Here is a 25,377-nt window from a genome sequence, read left to right as displayed (position 1 = left end):
AGACTCACTTTCATTACTGTGTGCATTAATATAGAAGCTTTTTTTGTTCTTTTCTTTTTTTTGCCCTCATGCTTTCAGTGTTAGCTAATGAACCTGTCTGTGTTCTCCACGCGGTGTTTTATTCAGCACTGAGGTGTTTTGTGCTTTAGGCATCAATCAAAAAAAACTTTAAAAAGTGCAAGTGGTTTTTTCTTTTTTTTTGCACAGATCAGAGTTCAGATGAAGAAAATTTTCACAGATTCTGTACAAAAACCCTAATGATGACCTCGTGAAGCCTGGCTGATTTTATTTGAGAGTTTTATTTTATTATTATATTATTATTTTTTCCTCTTTTCCTCTATCCATTCCGCTCATTATCGCTGTTTTTACAGCCGCGATTCATCATGAACTTTATTCAGATTGCTTGTGACTCATGTCCATTAAACAATCACCGAATTTCAGCCACTTAACAATAACTCAATAATATCAAACAAATGCATCTGGCTGATATGAAGTCGCATTCAGATTGGAATTGATTTTATCATTATCAGTTACTTTCAGGCCGAGGCTGCTAATGAGGCCACCATTGATTTCCGTGTTTGTGGAATTGAGCTTTCTGAACCGGTGGCATGCTGGCACGCCACAAACGTTTGGCGAAGAAGATATACAAAACCAATATAATATTGTTGTTGTAATTGGATATCAAGTGCATCGGCTCGGAGCCGGAGGCGACTGGACATGCGACATCGTCTTATTGGCTATTTGCTCAGAGGTCGACGTTGCTAGCGTGAACGAATTCATAATCATTATCTAGAAAGAAGCAGGCGAGGGATTGAAAAAAACCTGCAAAACCTTGACTAAAGAAAACTAAAACCACTCGTACATAAAAGGATTAATGAGACCGGGGCTGTTCAAATGCATAATGTTCTAGATGTGAAGAACCATCTAGCAAACAAAGCAGTGCAGTAAACAATGTTTAATTAGTGAACTTGCAGCATAGAGACCGCTACATACGATTTCCTGATGTAGAAAAAAAATTGTCCGTATTCATTATTACTTTAAACCAATCAGTCACGTGATGTCATCAGTGTGCTTCTTAAAAAACTGATGCTTCAGTTCTCTTCCAGACAGGAAAGAGCTAACTTGTAGCTTTATTTCATTTTGTGTAATTGTGGAAAATATTTAGTTTCAGCATGTTTAACACAGCTACAAAGATCAGACTGGGAAACTTTGTGTAGCGCTTGTTAGTGTTAATGAAACCCGTTAAAAAACCCAATCCTAAAGTTTTCCACAGAGAGACAAAGACTAAGACTGCTGTTATTGCTTTAGATTTAATAGTGGGAAAAAAAACAACAATATATATATATTTTTTTCAATCAACAAAAGTGAAAATAAAACCCCCCAAAAACTTATTTTATTTTGTTTTGTTTGTTTTTAATCAGCTATGCTTTTGTGTTCAATTCTTCTTAATGATGCAAAATGTTACATTTTAACACAAACTAATGGGTTTTTTTTTTGTTTGTTTTTAATGAACTAGAATAATTTTAGGCATTTTAATAGTTAGAGTAAGAAAAGTTAAATTAAATTAAATTAAAAAATAAAATAAGAAAACTTAAAATAAGGACAAAAAAGGAAAAATTAAAATAAAATTATATAAGAAAATAAATAAATAATTAAATAAATAAATAACAGTTGCTTTAAGTCAGGGACTGAATTCTGGTGCATCTCTGCTCTTAATCTGTCTGCTCTTAACTTGAGGTTTAACACAAATTAAGCCTGATCACAAGGAACAGGTGTGAACACTGATCAGTAATTAAAGTGGATGTGAAACACGAGTGAGTCGAAAGCAGTAAACGTTCATGACACCATGAACACACTGATGTAATGAAGCTGACTTTAATATCTCTCTCTGGGTTTTGTGGATTTCGGGAATGTTTTCCAGCTTGTAATCATTTTCTAATGGACAAAATATAACGCATGGACTGAAGCGGTGCTCAGTGGACATGTCCAGGTACGTCTGCTTTGACCTGTTTGCTGTTATCAGAGATCCAGGATGTCATTTGAGTTATTAGCAAATTAGTCCTGCAGTTAGTCTGGTCATAAATACACTTTATTAGAGGCAATTTATCCGAATGGTAAATTCTGGCGTTTTTAGCGATCGTTAAAGCTTTTACACAGTTATTAATTTAATGATGAAGTCTGCTGGATGTCGCGGTCTCAGTGCAGCGTCAGTCGGCTGGATTAGAGCTGCAGGTTTGGATGGAGAGATGATTGGGTCGACCTTTCAGACCCAAACAAGTGAAGTGTGATGTTGAGAGAATTATGAATGGTGTGTGTGATTAGTGTTGAGACATCAAAGGAAAGAAGGGAGATGGATGGCTGGATGAATGGATGGGTGGATGGATGAATGCCTGGAATTGTGGATAGACGGATGGATGGATGGATGGATGGATGGATGGGTGAGATGAATGAATAGTTAGATAGATGCCTGGTGGGTGGGTGGATGGATGGATGGATGAATAGTTAGATGGATGGATGGATGGATGCCTAGATGGAGGGAGGGAGGGAGGGAGGGAGGGAGGGATGGATGAGATGGATGAATAGTTGGATGGATGGATGGATGGATGGATGGATAGTTAGATAGATGCCTGGATGGATGGGTGAATGGATAGATAGATAGATAGATAGATAGATAGATAGATAGATAGATAGATAGATAGATAGATAGATAGATAGATAGATAGATAGATGGGATGGATGAGCTGGATGAATAGTTAGATGGATGGATGCCTAAATGGATGGATGGATGGGATGGATGAGCTGGATGAATAGTTAGATAGATGTCTGGTGGATGGATGGATGCATGTATGGATAGAATGATGCATGGATGGATGAATAGTTAGATGGATGGATGCCTAAATGGATGGATGGATAGATGCATGGATGGATGGATGAATAGTTAGATGGATGGATGCCTAAATGGATGGATGGATGGGATGGATGAGCTGGATGAATAGTTAGATAGATGTCTGGTGGATGGATGGATGCATGTATGGATAGAATGATGCATGGATGGATGAATAGTTAGATGGATGGATGCCTAAATGGATGGATGGATAGATGCATGGATGGATGGATGAATAGTTAGATAGATGCCTGGTGGGTGGATGGATGGATAGTTAGATGGATGGATGCCTAGACGGATGGATGGAGGGAAGGATGGATGGATGAGATGGATGAATAGTTAGATGCCTGGTGGGTGGATGGATGAATAGTTAGATGGATGGATGGATGGATAGTTAGATAGATGCCTGGGTGGATGGATGGATGGATGGATGCATGGATGGATAGATAGATGCATGGATGGATAAATAGTTAGATGGATGGATGCCTAAATGGATGCATGGATGGATGGGTAGATGCCTGGGGGGTGGATGGATGAGATGGATGAATGGTTAGATGGATGGATGGATGGATGGATGGATGGATGGATTTCATTAATGGAATATATTGTGTGAAATATTTACAGTTCTGATGGAAACATAATCACTTCATTCATTTTGTATACCAGCAGCAAATCTTTTTGTTTTAACATGTAATTGTTTCCATAGTAACAGCTCATTCACATGCTAATAATAAACATTAATAATGTGAAAAATATGGAGCTGACATGGAGTTATCTGTAAGATGTTTATAGTTCAGTGTTTAAGAAGTTCAGGAGATGAGTTACTTTTTTTATTTGAGCGAGAGAGAGAGAGAGAGAGAGAGAGAGAGATGATGATGATGATATAAGTAATGATTGAGAGATAAAGTAATGATTGTTTATAGCTGCTATAACATAAGCCAGAACCGGAACAAACTTACTAATTTTTACCTAAAAATAAATAAACAAAAATGTCTGGTTTGTGGTTCTTTTAATAAATTTAAAAAAATTCCCATTCTTAGAGAATTGTTGTGGTGTAAGAGGAAAAAAATGATCGACTTCAGTGTGGTAGCCTTGCCTCCGATTCACAATACTGTCCTGTTAGTGATTCATTTACTGTAGAAGAATGACACTGAGGTTTTTTTCTTTATTTAGTGCTTTTTTCTTTATTTGGTGTTTTATTCCTTAATTGTTTCTACTGTTTATTTGGTGTTTTTTATTTCTTTATTTTCATGATTCGATGCCTGATTTGCTTTTTTGGGTGCTTTTTATTTCTTCATCTGTTACTTTTTTCCTTTTTTTCTTTCCGTATGTTTCTTTATATCTTTATTTGGTGGTGTTCTTTATTTGGTTCTTTTTATTTCTTTATTTTGGGTGCTTTTTTTCTTTTTGGTGTTATTCTTTATTTGGTGCTATTTATTTCTTTGTGTACTTTTTTTTTTATTGCTTATTTGTTTCTTTTTTCTTTATTTGCTGCTTTTTATTTCTTTACTTGGTGATTTTTATTTCTTTATTTGGTTCTGTCTAATACACAACCATCAATCATCTCTATGATGAATCACCCCCCCCCCCAGTTTTCCTGGATGGCCTATGCCTGCCTAATGTAGAGCTATGAGCAGTCATTAAGTGAAATGCTACTGTAAGTATAAATGTTTGAGCAGATTTATCGGTTGTTATAAATGGTTAATGTATAGCTCACATAGCCCTATAAACACCATAATCAAGTAAATGTTTGTGTAGGTTTACGTCTGTTGCCAAGACATTCTGTAAATAGGTCGAATGTAGCATTTTAAGATGACATCCATGTTATAAATGTTTGGCAGTTGACATAGTGTTCATAGGGCTACATGAGACCTACATAAGCCATCTGTCATTAAGTAAAGAGTTTACAAACTATAAAAGCTCATGTAGGTTTGTCAATTGTCCTAGATGATGTAAGAACGTCTAACCTGATCTAACCTGACAACCTGATCTCAGTTAAGGTCTCTTTAAACCTTTTTTGTTAATTTAATATTTAATTCTGTATTATTTATTAAGCACTGTTTTCCTTTGCCCCATGTGAATTTCCTTCGCTGCATCAATAAGAGCCAGGTCAATAAAGTTTTGTTTATTCCTTTCTCTTCTCTCAACAGAACACGTTTGATTTTATGAATGCCTCACCACATCTCGCTGCTCGGTGTGTGAGTCCGGTCCTAACGTGAGGCGGGGTTTTTATTGAGCAGTTGATTCTTTTCTCTGAGATTTCTACATAAGCTGAGCAGTTAAAGGATTAAAGGCTTTGTGTAAAGTGGCCAGCAGTGGAAGCTTGAATGTAAACACACACAACTCAGATCAGTAGCACAGAGCCTTAACCAGGGATGTTATTCCTGGGAATACTGGGAAATGGGGGGTGGAGTGATGCTGGGGCTTGAACACCAATCTTCCGGTCAATGACTCGGAGCCTTAACCACTTGAGCTACCACCACTGTGTAGTGTTTATCTAGGTGCATTACAATAATTATTAACAGGATGCTTATAAGTAGCTTATGTAGTGTTTATAATGCATTATAACACCATTTAATAGAAAAACTATGCACTGTTTTGACATCAGGCTTGATTTTATATATATATATATAATTTTTTTTAAATCATTACCTAAATACATCCCACATCAAACCTTCTGAAAGATTTATTTATTTATTTATTTATTTATTTATTTATTTATTTATTTATTTATTTATTTAATGAGCTCAGGAATCAAACCTTACATTAATTAGATTAATCACAGATTGGTCAATAATCTGCTCTCTACAATAAAATTAATTGAAATTTAGTTACTTTAAAAAAATTCTCAATTACGCATAAAGTCAGCTGAGGTCGTATCGGTTGATATAATGGGTCATAAACACTACTTATAATGTTAGCAGTTTATATATAAGGCTTTGAAAATTGCTATACAGAAACCCTTGGTGTGTGCAATACATTATAAAGGCATAATAGCAGGTTGGGAATGTATTCATAGGTCATTATGACCTTACATAGGAAGTAATCGAAGTAATCAGGGGAAAAAAACAAAAAAAGCCCCAAAGTCACAGTGCGACTGCAGGAGAAAACATTCCTGCCTGGAGCGGAGCTCTGCCGAGGCTGTAATCTTTCACTCCGTCCATATTGTAATGTAATTATGCGTAAAAGGTCCTTGCTTTGGGTCGCTGTTATTTACTGAGCCGCGCTCCTTATTCCATTACCTTACTCGCTATTATTCTGACCGCTAGACTTAGCGCTGTGTGTGTGTGTGGGTTGCAGAAACAGCAGCAAATTAACACCGATAAATTCTGTTTTGTTGCCATAGATCTGATGGGATGAAGTTTTGTAGAGTAGCTTTAGGGAAATATTGTCTATTGGGAATGAGTGTGTGTGTGTATATAGGGGTGTGTGTGTGTTGGCTAGTGCACTGTAATATGCATGTATCCTGTTACAGGAAGCACACAGATTCTCTCTCTGCCCCCCTGTGCACCATATGCCACTTCGAACAGTAGTGTGTGTGTGTGTGTTTGTGAGTGTGTGTGGTGTCTGCTCAGTGCCTGTTGTTCTGGGCTTCTTGGACGGCGATGTGCATATTTGTCTCATGTTTGTTAGTACAAATGATCTAAGCAGGATTCTAATTGTTGCAGTGTTTTCATGACAGCTTTAGAAACAGCGTGCCAAACAAACACCACACTGCTACATGCCTGCTCCTGAAGCTAGCTTATTAGCATATATTAGCACCACTAGCAGCCACAGGGTGGGGGTTGGGGGGTAGTGGTGGGTTAGCTCATTTGACCCAGACTTGACCTTTGGCCAAATGTGATTTGTTCATCTCTATTGGCAGATTTGGTTTCTACACACACTCTCATTAAGTATCATGTTACTGTAAGAATTATGAAGTATGTCATGCATATGCATGGCCTATGTATGTTTAATGTAGCACTATAAATTCTGTGATTAATCAAAATGTTTCTAAACTAGAAATACTCATGTAGTTTTATGTCAGTTTTCCAGGATGGCCTATGCCTGCCTAATGTAGAGCTATGAGCAGTCATTAAGTGAAATGCTACTGTAACTATAAATGTTTGAGCAGATTTATTGGTTGTTATAAATGGTTAATGTATAGCTCACATAGCCCTATAAACACCGTAATCAAGTAAATGTTTGTGTAGGTTTACGTCTGTTGTCAAGACATTCTGTAAATAGGTTGAATGTAGCATTTTAAGATCCATTCATCCATACATGAGACCTACATAAGCCATCTGCCATTAAGTAAAGAGTTTACAAACTATAAAAGCTCATGTAGGTTTGTCAGTTGTCCTAGATGATCTAAGAATGTCTAATGTAGAGCTATAAACAAAATAATTTGGTCATCTATTAATGTTTAAACAGGCAAAGACAGTATGTAGGTCTTATGAAGCGCCATAAGCTGACCTTCAAATTAAAAATGTTTATACAGGTTTGTCATCAATCATGGATAGCCTATGTATGTGTAATGTAGAGCTATAAACATTTTCATTAAGTAAAATGTTATTGAACCACAAATGTTCATGAAGATTTATATCAGTTATGAACTATTGATGGTCATATACGTCAGGACATGCTCTATGTAGTGCTATGAGCTGACCTCCAAATTCTAAGCAATATGCAGGTTTATGTCGGTTATCCTGGATGACCTATGCCTAATGTAGCACTATGAACACTGTCATTTAAGTGAAATGTTTCCAAGCTATAATTGGGGTATTTTAGTTAAACTGTTCACATTAACATAGGTCATAGTGTATGTCGTTCTTCTGTAGCCGACATCCAAATAATAAATGCTTATGCAGGTTTAAAGTCACTTGTTATGTTAGTCTTGTGCAGCTACACGAATTATGCCATTAAGTAAAGTGCAGCCAGCGGGTTTAACGTTGCACTTTAACAGAATTCAAGGAAGCCTCCTGTGCTTGTGCGCAGCGGGAAGCGTTAATGCTAGCTACCTGTTTATATGACCGTGTCCTGTTTTCCATTTCAGTCTGTTCTGGGAAGCACCTCAGCAGCAGTATGTAATCAGCTGCCTAATGGCTTCATTAATGGGATTTTGCTGCATTTTCAGCAAAAGCCAATGGACTTTCGCTATAAAGCCAACTGTTTATCCTGTTAATGCGCCACTTTAAATACATTATCGTCGTCTTTTGGCCGGATGCCCCCTTTAATCCCGTATAGAGGCCGGACGCTGCTTTTATGGATCCGCCCGTAAATTAACGAGGCATTGTTTTCTATAAAGACACTAATTCCTTTGTAGGAGGAACCTGAAAGTAAATAGTGCCGTGCCGTGTTATTGCCTTAAATTTGTAAGGCGAGACCCACGGCCTTTACGAGCGTGTAAGGTGCAAGCCGTGATAATGGGACGTGAAATGGAGGTCACCTTGGTGCTGGATGCATAGAAGAGGAAAAGGAAAACGTACTGAAGCTTTTACGGGAACGAAGAGCTCGTAAAGGACACTTTAATTAGGCGGTTGCACATAAAGGCAGGATGTAAATGAAAGGGGTTTGTTTCTGAAGCGTATAACCAGGACTTGGGCTTGGGACGTTTGGGACACATTTTATTTTATTTTTTTAAACTTGGGGTTGTTCTTGACAAAAGCTTCAAGAGGGGGAATACACTATGTTGGCAAAAGTTTTGGGACACCTTTCCAAATCATTGACGTGTCGTTTTTTAGGGGTTGGGCTCGGCCTCTTGGTATGCTTCAGCAAGGTCCATAAAGACATAAAGGAAGAACTTGACTGGCCTGCACAAAGTCCTGAACTCAACCTGATAAAACACCACTGGGATGAATTAAAGTGGAGACTGTGAGCCAGGCCAAAACTGGGACGTCTGCCTTTCCATGCACATGAATGTAATATGGAGTTGTCCCGCCCTTTACAGATATAACAGCTTCAACTCTTCTGGGAAGGCTTTCCACAAGGTTTAGGAGTGTGTTTATGGGAATTTTTGACCATTCCTCTAGAAGCACATTTGTGAGGTCAGGTACTGATGTTGGACGAGAAGGTCTCGCTCTCAGTCTCCACTCTAATTCATCCCAAAGGTGTTCTATGGGGTTGAGGTCAGGACTCTGTGCAGGCCGGTCAAGTTCCTCCACACCAAACTCACTCATCCATGTCTTTATGGACCTTGCTTTGGTCACTGGTGTACAGTCATGTTGGAAGAGGAAGGGGTCATCCCCAAACTGTTCCCACAAAGAGCATAAAATTGTCCAAAATGTCTTGGTATGAAGCTGAAGCATTAAGAGTTCCTTCCACTGGAACTAAGGGGCCGAGCCCAACCCCTGAAAAACAATACCTGAATTCAGTGATTTAGAGGGGTGTCCCAAAACTTTCATCACTGTGTAATCAAGCTAGTCAGCACGGTAGCATCGTTGTCCCTTCACAGATATTTCTACAGCGAGGGCCTTAGCAAAGCTCAAACTTGCCGTGTTTCCAAAACCACTGCCTTAAAAGCAGAATTCCAGTAGAGCTCCTGATTTACTCTGAATATTTATAAAAAATCAAGTAAATGAAAATGCCTCGATTTCGATGTATTTTGGTCGTTTTTTTTCCCGCTGTTAGCAAATTTATTATCAACAGACTGACAGATCAGTAGTGAAAATGATGGTGGTTGTGGTTTATTAGTAAAGATTTTTACTATGTTTAGCTGTCGCAGGAAATCGTAGGAAGAATACGAAGCTTTGATTGTCTGTTAGCTTTTTGCTGAGGTTCTGAATCCTGCTAGTTTCCTTAATACTTAAATCAAACTCTTCTTCTTCTCGACTTCCCTTTGAATGACGTTAGCATAATTTTATAACCTATTTATCAGGAATTATTGTATTTATGCCTCGTTCTGGTTCTTGCTTGGCTGAACACTCAAACTAATGTACGGTTGAGTGTGTGTGTGTGTGTGTGTTTGTTTGTTTGTGTGAAAACAAATTGATTGATTCCCACCAGAGGCTACAACGCCATCGTCTCTGACTGACGCTTGAGTAATTGAGGCGAGTGTGTTAGTTTTAGCCACTGGGGAGGAAAAAAGAGGTGTAATGCTTTAGCTGTGTGTGTGTGTGTGTGTGTGTGCATGTGTGTGTGTGTGAGATGGTGGTGGATGAAGTGACGCATCATGTGACTGGACAAGTATGAAAAAGTGTGATGTGTGATCAGAGATTGCACTCCATTAAAAATAAAATAAAACATTAAGCTAATATTAAGCAAAGCACTTGTCACATGTTCAACAGGAAGTTGCTTGATTAGGGGAAGAACTGTTCAGTCATCACTTTTTTTTTTCTTTTTCATACATTTAGAAGTAAACTTTAATCCATTATAAGAAATTCTTAAAATTAGCATGGACGCTAGTTGACCACATTTTGTGTACTTGCTAATTCTTTGCTTCAAGATGTAATTTATTACAAATATTAAGTAATTTATTTGTAAATGAATCGCATGATCATTGACACGATTTTTTCTCTTTTTTTATGTAGTTGGTCTGAATGGGGGGGGGGATTATGTTTGGTGCTGAATGTGTAAAAATTTATAAATATTTTCTTCATTCTGGTGACTGGCTTCAAATCATATGAAGGTCCTTCAATTTTATATAATATATATTTTTTTAAATTATGCTTAAAAAAACATAAAATTTAAATATACAAGTTTATTACGTATTAAAATATCACTTTTTTTTATTTATTAAAGCAGCCACTTATACTGATTCAGTATTTTCTGCTTTTTTTAAATTTTATTAAAATTATTATTTTTTTTTTTTGGCTGGGCTCTAGAGCAGACTCTGAGGAGACTAAACTCCTGTATGTTATCATTGTGAGCAGGCATTAGGAGTCAGGGTTGGTGAATCGGGACGTGAGACCGCACGCCAGGCGTCTGTTATTTCATACGCTAATAGCCTGTGAAGGACAAGGGGTGAAGTGCAGAGTAACGGAAGAGTAAAGCGGCACATCGCTTTGTGCTGACGCGCCTCTGAGGCTTTAGCGTTAAGTTACGGGAAGCTCTGGGAAGACGGCGTGCTCAGTTCACCCGGCGTTCATCATCCATCAGCTCCTGGCCTTAAAATCGCTTCATTTCATGCAGCCGAGGAGGAAGTATGACTGTAAGAGACCCGCTGGATCACAGCAACATCAAAATCTGCTGATTTTCATTATTTTAGCATCAGCTGATTCCACAATTCGATATTTTGTACTCTTTTGTAATGGTTATTAATTAAAAATTAGTCATTTCAAGTTGTTTTAACATTTGAGTCTTAGACATAACGTCATTGTAACCCAGTTCATCACTTTCTTTGATGATGCCAGGCCTCAAGTTTTGTAGAAATTTCCAAAGGTTTTTGGTTTTTTGGCTTTTTTTGTCCAAAATGTACACATGAGCTAGTAGGCTAGTCAGAACTGAATGATTGGTCACGTTTTCGTCATGTTCCACTTCACATTAGAGGCTAATATGAAGCTCATGTGAAAGTAGACACTCGGGACTTTAAGAATTTGTTGTGTTTCAGCAGGATTTCTGTTTTTAGCCTACTATTATGTATTCATAGAAAAGTTCTAATTAAACAAAAATTTTTTTGTTTTTTTTCCACACAAATGTTTGTATCTATAAATGCTGAGATCAAATCCATTTCTGCTCTCTGAGACACTCCAAGTGTTTGTTCATCTAAAAAGCAGCTCAGATTTGATCTTCATCCAGTAAAATTCTGTGTAAGGTTTTTTCCCTCTGTTGGAGAACACATGTCTAAAACACACTGCAAGCCAACAGACTCATTTCAGATCAGACTCACAGCCTGAAAATCAGTTGTTTATTTATTCTAATAGAAAATGCCCCATAAGTCCGTTTCAGTGTACTGAATATCAGAGCAAGCATCCTGTTGAACACTTTCAAGAGCTGTTAACTTTTGATTTTTTGTGACTCTAACCTCTGCTCCGTGTTAGCTTCATGTGGTGCTTCTGGAGCTCTGTGGATCTGATGTCTGATGTTGAAGCACAGAACCAGCATCCAGTTTTGTACCTTTTGTGTTTCTTTTGCTTCTGAGAAAACGGCTGTATAAACTAAAATGGCTGGAAATGACAGGATGTTACTTTTGAGGTAAAAATACGCATTTTGGCATTTTCCTCCATGCAGGAGTCCGCGGGCGTCCTGCCCTGTCTAACGTTATTTATTCCCACTAGAGCATGAGTAGAGGTAGTATTTCTCTCTCCTACATAAACCACTGCAGATTTTTCACTGCTTGGCGCTCCCCCAGTGGCTCGGCCGCAGAGGGAAATCGCACCCTTGATTCTCCTTTATTCAGTCCAGGGCCTGTGGCAGAATCGGGCTAATACTCCGCTCTGGAGCTGAGGTCCACTGTGGCAGACAAATTACAGCATTACGATGCAGCATGGAAAACTCTGCCCATGATTCTCCGAGAACCAGGAACGTTTTTAATTGTGTGCATTTTAATGAAGTCCTTGTAAGCCATCTGAACAGGGGAGATTTCATTTTCCAGGTTTAATAAGACATCCGGCCGGCATTAAAATGTCCTAATATTTAATTTGCAGCATGGTGCAACCAAGCAAGCAGATAATACGCACCTTTCCTTACTGCTTTGAGAGACGAAATTGTTCAATTACCCGAGCTTTCATCTTTGAGGTTATTGTTTTTTATCGAGTCCGGCAAAGCCACCAGAAATGTGACCCTGTTTTATTTATTATTTATTTATTTATTTTTACTTATTTATTTTAATGGCCTGAAAAGCACTAGCACACTTCAAACACTGACCATCTGTGTCATTAGTGTCCAGTCATCAGTGCGTCAGGACTAAGGTGTTTTTTGAGGACATCTGTGGTGCAGGAGAAATGATGGTGCTTTAATTCAGGGTTAATAGACGTGCGTCCTACAGGGTTGTTGTTTATGGTTTCTCTTAACATCTAATTACAGAAGCTTTCAGGAGCTGAAATGGTGAAGGAGACCAGGTTCTGCTTATAATCAAGACAAACATATAGATTCAGCTGCAGGACTGTACTGAGGACTGGAGATGATATTATTATTATTATTATTATTATTATTATTATTATTATTATTATTATTATTATTTTAATACATCCAACTATAATACCTCAAGGCAGTGCAAAGCATAAATATGTAACATTAAATATACTTGAGAAATAGTCTTTATTTATTTGTTTATTTATTTATCTAAATCTAATTATTTTTATAATGATGATTATTTTATTTATTTAATATCTAACATTTATTTAATAATGTGGCTATATTTCTGTTTCTATTTGTTTGATATTTTAAAATAAAATATTAAATAAATAAATAAATAAATAAATAAATAAATAAATAAATAAATAAATAAAATAAGTAAGCCTTAGAACACCAATAACTTTTTGGAAGGGGGATTTTTTTTCTTTTGTTTTTAGTTTTTTAACTTTAAGTTAAAAAAGACAACCAGTTTAAGCAGACAATCATTCACAAGAGAAGTATATGCACTAGGTGCAAAATGCATTTTTAAATTAAAACTCATACTGCTGTAAGTAATTTCTCCATATCTTATGATTCTTTATTCCTTTATTTTATAAGAGAGAGCAAGAGAGAGAGAGAGAGAGAGAGAGAGAGAAAGGAAAGACACAGACTGGTGATTAAATCGGATTGAATTGGATGAAACGTTATAGCAGCAGAGAGACAGTATTCAGTTATTTTGTGTACATTTCTCAATTTCTCATCATTAAATGATGAATAGCCGTGGTGTCAGAGAGAGAAACCAGTGCAGTTTGTGTATTTTATGTAAAAAATAAAGTATTGTAGATTTTACTTTAACCTGAAGTTTGACTCCTGTGCTGAAAAGTTCTTTGCGTTTGTTTTATTTTGCTGACCCCAGCAGTGAGCAGTGTGGTGTGTTGTCTTGTGTGCTAGGACAGGACAGTCACCACCGTGGTCTGTTTAGTCAGCAGCAGCTGTGCTGAGAAGAGCTCTTATCCTCTCTCTCAGGCTTTCACCGTGATCCCTTTAACTTCACGTGGGAGTACAGAGCCGTGCGATGGTGTGAATGATTAAAGGTTGAGGTGGTGACGGGGCGCGAGCGCGGCCTCGCCATGGGCTGAATGCAACTTGTTTTTGTGTCTCGAGAGCTGCCAGCTTTCATCAGAGCACCGTGATCTACTTTACTGTACTGTTCTCTTGTTACCCGGCTGTCCACCTGTCACTTTTCCGACACACACACACACACACAGTCATCCACACAATCACCTCGACATGGCCGATCCGGATGAACGAGTTCATGATGAGGAATTTCTCCAACACGGAAGAGAGAAAGAGCATAGATTTGTTTAAAGCATCGTGTGCTCTCACCTTAACACTGGTGCTGGAATTTAAAGCACGTGCATGCGGCGTGCGCTACGACAAACTATCACGCGCATGAACGATAGTCAATTAACGTTTCTTTTAAGAGAGAATGAGTGCTGATTAAGATGAGTGTACCGCAGTACAGCTGAATTCTCTTATCAGGAGGCGATCATTAATGTTCTATAATGGCACGGATTGTTTCTATAGTAACAGCTCGGTCACATTAGCTAAGTCTATACAGTAATTTGAACACGGGTGCCAAAACTTTTGCATACAGCTCTATTTTGACGTGGAGCAAATAAAATTCTAAATATTGTATGTGTTTGGTTTTTGCATGTTTATTCCCACATCCAGCAATAAATAAATAAATCTAATTTTTATTTTATTTCTATTTTTTATTTATTTTGTTCGATTCTTTTTATGAAAGTCTGAATGTGGATCTGAACAAAAATACTTGAATTTGATTTAAGTTTATTTTTTAAATTTATGCAAGATTTATGAGGCGAGGCGTTCTGAGCGAGTCCGAGCGAGTGAATATGATTGGAGGATCCAGATCTTCTCGGTCAGCTGTGTTGATTGTGTGCTGTGGGAGAAGCTTCCTGCTTCCTGGACACGAAGCTGCAGTACAGGAACATGTTGCTGACTGAAAGTCTGCTTCAGAGGAAAACACCACAGGGGCAACAGCGGGTAGTTGATAAGGACTCCAGAGTAGACGAGTACAGCGAGCTCTGAGCCCTGAGTACACTCCGAACCTCACGCTCAACTCACACCATCATATCATTACACACTCAGAGCAGTCCAACTATTTCTCTCTCTTTCTTTCTTTCAGTTTACTCAACTTTCTTTCTTTCTTTCTTTCTTTCTTTCTTTCTTTCTTTCTTTCTTTCTTTCTTTCTTTCTTTCTTTCTTTCTTTCTTTCTTTCTTTTTCTTTCTTTCTTTCTTTCTTTCTTTCTTTCGTCCCTCAACAGCTCTGACACTGTAGTCTCCTTCCATAAATGTTTAATAGAAGAGAACACATTATGTCCACTCATGCAAGCGGAACAGCGTAATTCCCCACTCTGCTAATGGAAATAAATCCACATCATCTGTTCAATCAGAACTGGAAACGGTTCCACGTCTCTCTGAAGTGTGCTGCAGATCTATTTTAGTGTATATATGTTAAAACGGGTCGTATAATAAAGCCCCAGCTGAAGCCCGGGTCTCCAGGACGGAGCATGTGCTAAGCACTCCATGGCACGCTGATAATGAATTACAAACAGCAGAGATGATGTTCCCTCGCTAATGTCTGGCCGGACGCCCAGGGACATCCGAGTCTCAGCGGGCGGAGCAGCTCGGGGGATGGAGAACACCACGGAATATCAGCGTTCCTCATCCTTTAACACGCAAAGTAAATAAGCGGGAGGACGGAGGGGATGCTGCGGAGACAGATGGTTTTGTAAATTGCTGCATGTTGACACAGTATGAATCTATATCACGCTTCCTTTGAGGATGCGATGGAGGACGTTGGCAAGGTGATATAAATCCTTTCTCTTTTCCAATCTCTCGGTGGCGTGTCCGAGATTAAGCGCTTAATCCTGTCTAAATGCCAGTTTCATACGTCCATCAGTCCGCTCATCTGTTTATCAGCAGATAAGAAAGAGGATTAAGGTTACACTTTATCCTCAGTGCGTATGCTTTATTTAGACTCTGATCCATGTTTCTTCCTGCATTATTATTCATTTGAATTGGATAACTCCAGTCTTAAACTGAGTCCAGAACCTATAATGTGTGGGGTGAATATTTTTTGTTTGGTGCTCAGGTTATTACCGTGCCTGTCGTATTAATGAATCTGGATGAATGGTGTATTGACTGAGCAAGAGTCACTGACATGAAAACACGAACAGAAAGTCAAATAAACGTGTATTTTCATCATAAATTTGACTCATAACCTATAAATCCAATATCTATAACAGGCTATAAGGCATCATATGACACACACACACACACACACACACACACACATATATATATATATATATACAGTATATACACACACACACACACAAAGGATATTCATCTTTCGGGTGAAATTTCAGGATGCACCTAAAATGCACTATAACCTTTCCAGGTGAACTTAATTTGACCTTCTCTACACTTTTGAATGCACATGTCCAACTGTTCAGTGTTTCAATACTTTTTGCATAACCTGCTGTTCTCTAACAAGGTGCTTAACGGCAAAATTCACAACTGGTTCAATTAGAATTGGTATTTAAACAGTCCTCTTCATCATGCTGTTCACATTTTGACATCATGAGACCAAGACCACACCTAACAATTGATCAACAGTACCTCACCATTGTGAGGCTTCAAACAGGATGTTCTCAGAGGGAAGTGGCCACTGAGCTTAGAGTGTCACAGAGTGTCATCAGCAGGTTGGGACAGAGATACAGAGAGACTGGAAGAGTCACAGAAAGGCATAGAAGTGGACATCCTTTGGCCACATCCCATGTTGATGACCGCTTCATTGTGAACCTTAATTAAATGCTTGCATAAGTTTTTCATTAAAGTATTTGTTTCTTAAGAAATGTAGGTAAGCCTTTATGTCAAGGTTATATGCATCTATAATGAACTATGAACATATATAAATCGGGTAATAACGCATTTATACACATTGTTATAAGCATTAATGACAATGCATCACACACTTTAGCTAACTTTATTTTGTATTATGAATTGTTCATATGATGCATTATAAGCCCTTGTAAATCACAACACGTCACTGAGCCTCATTTTGCGTAGTGCTTTATAAAGTGATATAACACATAAGCACTACTTATAACAGTACTTACATATAAATTTGTTTGCAAACAATGCAAAGAAAATTGGTAATGCTGTTTCATGATTAATCACGATGTGTATATTATATATGCCTTATGAATGCATTATAACATGATATAAATGCCATATTTGCATTATAATAGCTTTATAACACGTTCTAATGAATTCCTAAGGCAGTTTACATTATGAAACAACATTACATTTTTTAGCACTTTAACATTAACATTATACTGTACATTGTTTTATAAAAGATCGCATTATAAGTGTTGCTTATAATGCATTATATCTTTACATAGTTCCAAACTTTGTTTTATTAACCAAAAACTTTTATTTTTTGTTTCCCCTCAGTGCTTGAGAGTGTAAGTGGGCGTGTCCTAATATTCTAATGAGTGAATTTGATGGACAGAACTCTGCCCATTGGTGGACAAGGTGAAAGTTTGCTTGTACAAACTTGTTCATAAAAGTATAGATTTACTTATTTATTTAATTTTGAAGTGGGCTGGGCAAACTAAAGCAGGCTTGTCTTCTGAGTGGTGGATTTATATATAGATTAAGTATAGAGTATATTTATTCATTTATTTATTTATTTACTTAAAAGTTAGGGATTAACAAAAGCAGGCTTCTGATCTGCTTTATAATCATTCAAGATTTACCCATTATTTTAGATATAATATTTGGATTTAATTAAGTTTAATGTAAATGAAAGTCAAAGAAAGGATACAAATGTTAAGCTCCGCCCCAAATCCCATACCATTATCTTCATATCTGATAAGAATTATGGGATTGTAATAAATTTGCTGTATGCTGTTTAGATTCTTTTTCTATTTTTATAGAGGATTTTCTGTTGATCCCGTGAGACATGGAGGTCGCGGATTTTCTGATTTTTTTTCTTTTGGCTAAATCTAACGATACCATTGGTGGGTGTTTTGGCGAGGACTTAAACAAAGTCTGTAAATTAGCTAATTGAAACTTAGGAGCGATCTCATTCCAGCTCTGCTTTAACCCAGCCCCCGTTTATTGTGTGATTTATTCGGATGAATTTAAATTTGCGCCGGAGCCGAAATCCATCCTAATTTTATCTGAAACGCCTTCGTAGCTTTGGCTTGCTGCCTAGAAAGTGCGCTCTAAAATAAATTGGAGAGAATACTTTCATTGTGTGGAGTCTTTTATGACACACGGAGCCTGTGATGTGGCTCTGTACTCTTTTATAGACTGAGTTATGTCTAAAGAAGTGTTATGTCTGGTTATTAAAGAGGACATATTTAAATATGAAGCAATATGCCGCTTAATTCCAACCTGGCGGTTTAGCAAAATTCTCTGTTGTCAGTTTCTCAGCCTTTAGGAATTGTACTGTAATCAGATCCGAGCAACAAAATCACAAGTGTATAGTAATTATCAATTATTCTAATCAGTTATGGTTTCTATAGTAACAGCTCATTCACATTCACTTAAATAGATTTATTTTTAAAATGTTAAGATATATTTAACATGTAAGGAAGGAGTCTCCAGTGTGAGCGCTCAGCGTGAACAGAGAAGTTTAAGCTTTGCGACATCTTCAGGATGTTATTGCTGTTTCATGATCAGTCACAATGATGTGTATATAATGCCTTACGAAAGCATTATAACATGATATAAAAGCCATATGTACAGTATAATACCGTCATAACATCCAATGCATTCATAAGGCATTATACACATCATTATGAAACAGCATTACATTTTTTAGCACTATAACATAAACATTATACTGTATATTGTTTAAAAAAAAGTGTTTTTTATGTGTTCTTTAATATCTTCACATATGTCCAAACTTTGTTTTATTAACCATCAAGCAACATTTCTAATGAAGATGACAATGACTGTCAAATTTTAAAGCCTTATTTAAGAAATAAGCACAAATAAGCACAAATATAATGAGCGAGTTTGACGGACAGATCTCTCTCCATTGGTGGAGCAGGTGAACATTTGTTTTGTACATTGATCAGATTATAAAAACTTGTCCATTTATTGAACTATAGTTTTATTTATTGATTTATTTATTTACTTATTTATTTATTTTAAAGTGGCCGGGACTAACAAAAGCAGACTTCTGATCGTTGGCTTTATAATCATTCATGATATAACGATTATTATATATATAAAATATGGATTAAATTTAGCTTTATGTAAAAAAAAAAATAATTGTAAGAAAGGATACAAATGCTAAACCCTTGAACAGAGCACTTTGTAATAATGTGTACAGTAACGGTTAAGCTTTGTGACATCTTCAGGAACTGTTTGTTGTTTGTTTATTTGTTTGTTGACAGCAGTAACAGGATCTCAGCCTTCATAGTTGATTATTTTCCTCTGGCAGTACAACCCATTATCATTTTAGTCATTTTCTTGGAACTGTTGATGCTGCAACATGACTGCAGTGGCTTAGTGGATAAATCCTTGCACCTCTGGGGTTGGGGGTTTGATTCCTGCCTTGTGTGGGCGGAGTTTACATGTGTCAGGGATTTTCTCCAGGTTCTCCTGTTTTCTCCCTCGGTTCAGAGAGATGTGTTGTATAGTTTTTGGCATCTCTAAATTGTGTGTGTGTGTGTGATTTGTGGCCTGAGATAGGTTGACACACTGTCCAGGATGTCCCCTTGGGATAGACTCCAGGTTCTCCGAGACCCTGTGTAGTACAAGCTCTACAGAAAATGAATAAATAGATAGATGTTTATGGATTGTGATACATGTTCTGATTTAGCTTAATAGGAAATTATTACAAGTCTGAGCCTGTAACTCTATATTGTAGCAGTATTGAAATATTGCGCTAGCATTAACCAGATGTCTCATTGTTATTATCGAGGCAGAAATCTAGCATTAAAGCACATCCATGACCTCAGAGTGAAGCAGAACAAACACTGAACGATAAAAACCGGAACTTAGTGAGGGTCTGACTTTCATGAGCATGGCCTTTAAACCTTATAAATGTCCAGGAGCATTTTCCATCATGACTGGATTTAGTGTCTCAGCTCTAGTTCTTATTTAATCCCATCCTGCCAGTTCTTAGTGGAGATTTGCTCCAGTTTGCTGTGCTGCCTCTGCTCTATGATCTTATTTGTCCTTCTATCTCTGTAAGTCATGTTACTGGCATTTTATACCACGCAGTGATGAGGTAAAAACTCTAAGGTTTCTTCTTCTTCTTCTTTTGTACTTCACAGCGAATGTCTGCACATCTCTCAGAATGAATAGCAAAGTTGTTTTTCTTTTTTTTTTCCCTCCGTTTCTCTCAATGCCTCAAAGCCACAATGTTGGTTATATAGAAAGATTGTACTTGAGCTCAAGTATGGATATTATAAGATCATATTTCATTAAAAGTGAATGAATTACACTGGAGGGAAATTCAGAAAAGCGTTCACAGTTGAACTGCATGCAGATCAGTGAATAGAAATGTGAATCAGATATATATATATATATATATATATATATATATATATATATATATATATATATATATATATATATATATACATCCATCCATCCATTTTCTATACCCGCTTATTCCTACTTAAAACTATTATAAATGAAAAATATTTGTAATTATTATAAATTTCAAAATTCTGTTCTTTGTTCTTAGAATGTTGGAAAAAATGTTTATGGAAACATAATCAACCATAAATAGAATTCATTGCTTTAATTAACCTATTACTTAAACCATGCTAAATTATTACTTTAAATGATGATTATTTAATAGCTTTCTGATTCTGGTGTTTAATTAAAAAATGTTGGGTTTTGTCATTACCTTCCAGCTCGTGAATCGCTTGATAATTAGCTGATGAGTCGAATCAGATTAAATAAACATTTCTGTTTTTGCCTCAATCCGTATCAAAACTTTTGTTTGGGAATTTGACTCATAATAGCCGAGTTTCACACAAACAATGAATCATTTGAAGACACACACACACACACACACACTCACACACACGTCTGCTGACTCGCACTTTAAAAATAAAGGAGTCATCGCTCAGCGTCTCTGTTATGGATTTATATTTAGAGACTTATGAACGCCTGAAAGGAATCCATTTCTCAAAACACACAGCAACTGAAGAGCAACCTGTTAAAGGAGTCAGAAAACAGAGGTCGACTTCCATTTTTTCTGTCTTCTTTCATTTTTCCCCGCTTTTCTTTAATTCTTTGTTTTGAAAAAATCAAATGTAAGAGTAACAATAGAGAAACAATAGTATTTAACATCACTAGTTTTTTTTGCTGTTTATTTTGGCTTCCTCGATGATGATTCATACTGGGATCCATATACTGATTTGCAAAAATGATATGGTTCTAGATTTCGGTCCTGGCTTAGATATGAAAATACATTTTTGGAGGGTTCTACACAGGGTTGCTCGGGAGGAGGATGAGAAAAGACCACTCACAAACTCTAAATCTAACCTGATTTACAAAGATTGTAATAAAGATATTAGACAATGTCTTACATTTGGATCCTTGTGTTCTTTGGTTCTATTTGTTCTGGGAACCCTTAAGGTTCTTTCTAGTTAACTATCCAAAAAACCCTGGCAAATCTCTGCAACTTTAAATGTTTCTTTGCTGGTTAACAAGTTTCAGTTTCATGGTACAGTTCTACATGGAAATTTCCTTAAGGGAAATGAAGTCCTACAAAGAAACCTCAAGGGTTCTAGCAGAGAAAGAAACCAGCTAGTAAACATTCTGCCAGATCAGAACGTTTCATGTAGAACCCTCCAGAACTAGCCGAGCAAACACTGGAAGGTTCTTTTATTAAGAGTTTAAACCTAACTATATGCAACTGCAAAGATTCCTTTCTGATGGTTATCAGTTCTGGATTTCTGCAGGGGTTCTACTTAGACCTCTTCTAGAATGTAAATCCCCTGTTATAAAGTTCTATGCTGAAACTTTTTGCAGTTCACAAACCATTTAATTTAGATTTATGTCATCCTCTTTGAGAGTACATCTTTACTACATATAGACTCATAGAACTTCGGGTTCCACTATCAGATTGTATTCCCTGTAAAACCCTTAACTGTCAAAAGAACCCTGGAAGTCTTTTAAGACCGTCATCATAAATCTTGGTCATTTTTCTTGATGATTATTCTTGTACGGAAAACTATGTGTTGTAGGGTTCTACAGAGAAACAGAGGGTTCTACAGAGTGATAAGCCAATTAAGATTACAGAGGTTAACAGAGGGTTCTCTCAGAGTGACAAACCAATTAAGATTACCAGATGGATTTTATTCTCTATGAAAGATACTTTCTGACTGTGGTCCTAGAAGGGAAATTTTCTGTTGTAGGGTTCTCCAGAGATTTAAAAAAAAAAAAATTGATGCTTCCCCGAGAGTGACAAACTAAATACTGAAGTAATCGGCAACTCTTCCCCGTGAGTATAGTACAGTTTGCTTTGGCGAATTTGTTCACTTAAAAAAACAGAAAAGGTTCCGTCTAGCACCGTGAAGGTTTCGTAGGTTTGTTCTGATACAGAATTACCTTTTTTTTTTTTGAGGCAGCTCTCTTTCACTCAACTATCTCAGGAACTATCACAGCCACATTTCCCAAAGGTCACGGTAACTCGGCAGGATGGTTGAGTCGATCGAAGAACAGAGCTGTGTCCTCGATAACAATCTTCCCACCCTTTTATCTGCACTCCCTGCGAGTCTGATCATGTGCACTTTGTTCCCGCCCTTCAAGGTCTTTCTCCCTCAAGTCCTCTTAATGTGGATTTACTTACAGAACCTATTGGCGCTCCCTAATGTGAAGTTAACACTACTGAAACCGGGTTCTCAGCAATGAGCTAATAGGTTTTAGGGAGTGATTTGTTGAGGAGAGCTAAATCTGACTCAACTCAAGCCTTTCCTGCATGGATAATGATAACGAGCTTTTGTTTGACGGGTCATGCTAACTTTGTATTGATTTGACTGATTTATGCCATTGTTTGTTGGACTCATTGAGAAGAATGAAGCCATTGAGGTAATTAAGGCAGTTTACTCGGTTTATTGTTAAAGCACCACTTTTACTGGACATTTTTGGTGACATTTAGCATTTCTGCCATTTGGCAGATGCCCATATCCAGAGCAACTTTATTTCATTTTAAACAGCTGAGTTAAAGGCCCAGCAGTAGCATCTTGGTGGACCTGGGATTCAAACTCACAACCTTCTGATCAGTAGTCCAACCCCTGTGGACACTCTAGACACTGTCATGGTTTTATGGTTTATCCCTCTGGAAGAAGCTTTAAAGGATCTGCATAGAACCGTCCAGGGTTCTCGTGGAACCTTTTATGAAAGGGAACTTCTCTATTGTAACGCTTTTGTAATTTCGAGTTGTTTTAAAATTTGCAGAACTCTTTCCCCAGGTTTCATCCCAACTTTGCCCTGTACATGTTTGTGTGTCACACAGATTCCCTGGTGTCCTTGGTCTAAATCTGTAGCTTTTTATTCAAATTAAATGAATTTTGACTAAAGATTAATCAAAATACAAAATTGGTAATATGATAATCTTATCAAAATACTGTAGATTTGTATCTAAAAACATTTCTTGTATTCATCAAGACTATCCTGTCCTCATCTCAAAACTCTTTACGAATAGAAAGGTCAGTATTTATTTTCTAGAAAGCTCACCAGAATGGGCACCATTCTGAGACTCTCGAGATTAGATCCCATGGATACCGGGACCCTGTGACACAAAACAAAAAGTCAAAACGAAGATTCACAGGGTTCCAGTGGTTTAAATTTGGTAAATGAACCAACTAAATTTGCTCAACACTATCGTGGGCAAGTGCAAACAAATTAATGTACTGTTTAATAATCCTACTATTTTGATTGATTGATGATGAAGGCCACTTGGATGCCGGCAAAAGAGGAAAGACCCTTAAGGAGACATCAAGCCAAGGTCTGAGTGGCATCTTGTCTTTCATGGTGGCATTTTTGATGCTCATGGAGTGCAATTTCGTTAAAATGCAAACCTTAGGCAGATTTTACAAAAGGTCAGCAAAACACTTTTTCATGATAAATGCTCAGAATAAGGCGCTAATGTATTATTCATTATTATTATCAAAGCCAAAAGTGTTTGGACATATTTGCTGATTCTCAAAGTTTTCAATTTTGCTTGAGTCAAGAACAGGAAGAAAGTTAACATAGAGAAGTTAAAGCACTTTTTTCAGGCAATCTTTTATTCCCATCAGAATGGATTCCAAGAGTGTACGGACTTTATTCTTCAATAATCCCACTATCCGGGTTCCTACTGGTTTCTGACCAGGATCCTTCTGGATTCTGCATCATCTCTGGGCGTTTTTCTTCAGCAATGTCACTCATTAGGGATCAAAATCTAAACATCTATACCTACAGATTTCTGTTAAGCTGCTTTTCGAGATCATCTATTGTTAAACACACTAAACAAATAAACTTGGATTGAACCGAATTACATCAACGTCTGCTATTTCACTTGACAGTATTTGGTGCCAGTGCAATTTCAAAGCTCGTTTAACAGTGTCACCTTGGAGCTAATGCAATATTAAGAAGACTTTTGCTGTTGCAAAGAGCATTCACTGGCTAATAAGCTTTTGATTAGCTATTGATAAACCAGCAAGCAAAACTAATCCTGTCTGAAGTGTCACCCCTAAACATAGACCCTGGGTATCTGGGTATCATATCATTTATGTACTTGTTCCTTTTTGGAAACTGAATAATAACACCAGTGATGAATAAATAAAAAGAAAAAAATTGATTGCTCAGAGTTGAGGAGACAGCTGGGTTTTCAACCATCAAAATAATGAGTGACAAGCTTTTCGATGCTAATCCGTACAGCGCTCACTTAATAATCAGTCTCAGTGTTATCGAGTTCATTTCAGATCATTAACAGCAATGCCTCCCGGAGCTCACGCTTGCTTTTTCTGTGTTTGCCTGTACAGAAATGTCGGGGACAGGTGCCGATATCTCCCAGGTGCACTGGAAGCAGCAGTGGCTGGAGAACGGGACACTCTTCTTCCATGTGTCCATGAGCAGTTCAGAGCAGCTGTTTCAGGCCACGCAGCCGACGGCACGGGAGCCATCGCAGGGCCTGCACGAGCATGTGCACCTGCTTCACATCTCAGTCATGGTAAGTGCTCTCAGCTGCCGTGCATCCGGGCCAAACCTAACTAATTAGCTAAAACGGTCGGCTAAACATTAGCGTCGAGTTTCAAAACATCACAAATGAATGAAAAATCACCTCAAATTGCCTCGGCTAGACACAAACATGGGTTCATACACTCTGCTAGGCTTTAAAGGTTCCTCCAATTGAACAAACCAGAATTTTTTGGACTTCTTTAGGTTCTCTCAAAGTGCTGTGGTT

The 25,377-nt window shown here is 37.4% G+C and overlaps 1 protein-coding gene across 2 annotated transcripts in view; it reads left to right on the top strand.

The window, feature by feature from the left end:
• LOC131348162 (astrotactin-2-like) overlaps positions 1-25,377 on the top strand; it is a 384,655-nt gene that overhangs the window by 66,964 nt on the left and 292,314 nt on the right. The window contains exons 1-2 of one of the 2 annotated variants that reach the window (XM_058382845.1): positions 15,573-15,748; positions 24,956-25,143. In XM_058382845.1, coding sequence (XP_058238828.1) covers positions 24,958-25,143 — 186 coding nt within the window. In that variant the 5' untranslated portion in view covers positions 15,573-15,748; positions 24,956-24,957. Of the gene's footprint in view, positions 1-15,572; positions 15,749-24,955; positions 25,144-25,377 lie in introns of those variants that run through there. The other variant, XM_058382844.1, reaches the window with a different exon arrangement.

Source organism: Hemibagrus wyckioides, linkage group LG28 (genome assembly GCF_019097595.1).
Source record: "Hemibagrus wyckioides isolate EC202008001 linkage group LG28, SWU_Hwy_1.0, whole genome shotgun sequence".
NCBI classification, from domain to species: domain Eukaryota; kingdom Metazoa; phylum Chordata; class Actinopteri; order Siluriformes; family Bagridae; genus Hemibagrus; species Hemibagrus wyckioides.
The sequence above is the reverse complement of the archived record's forward strand: the minus strand, read 5'-3'. Positions and strand labels throughout refer to the sequence as shown.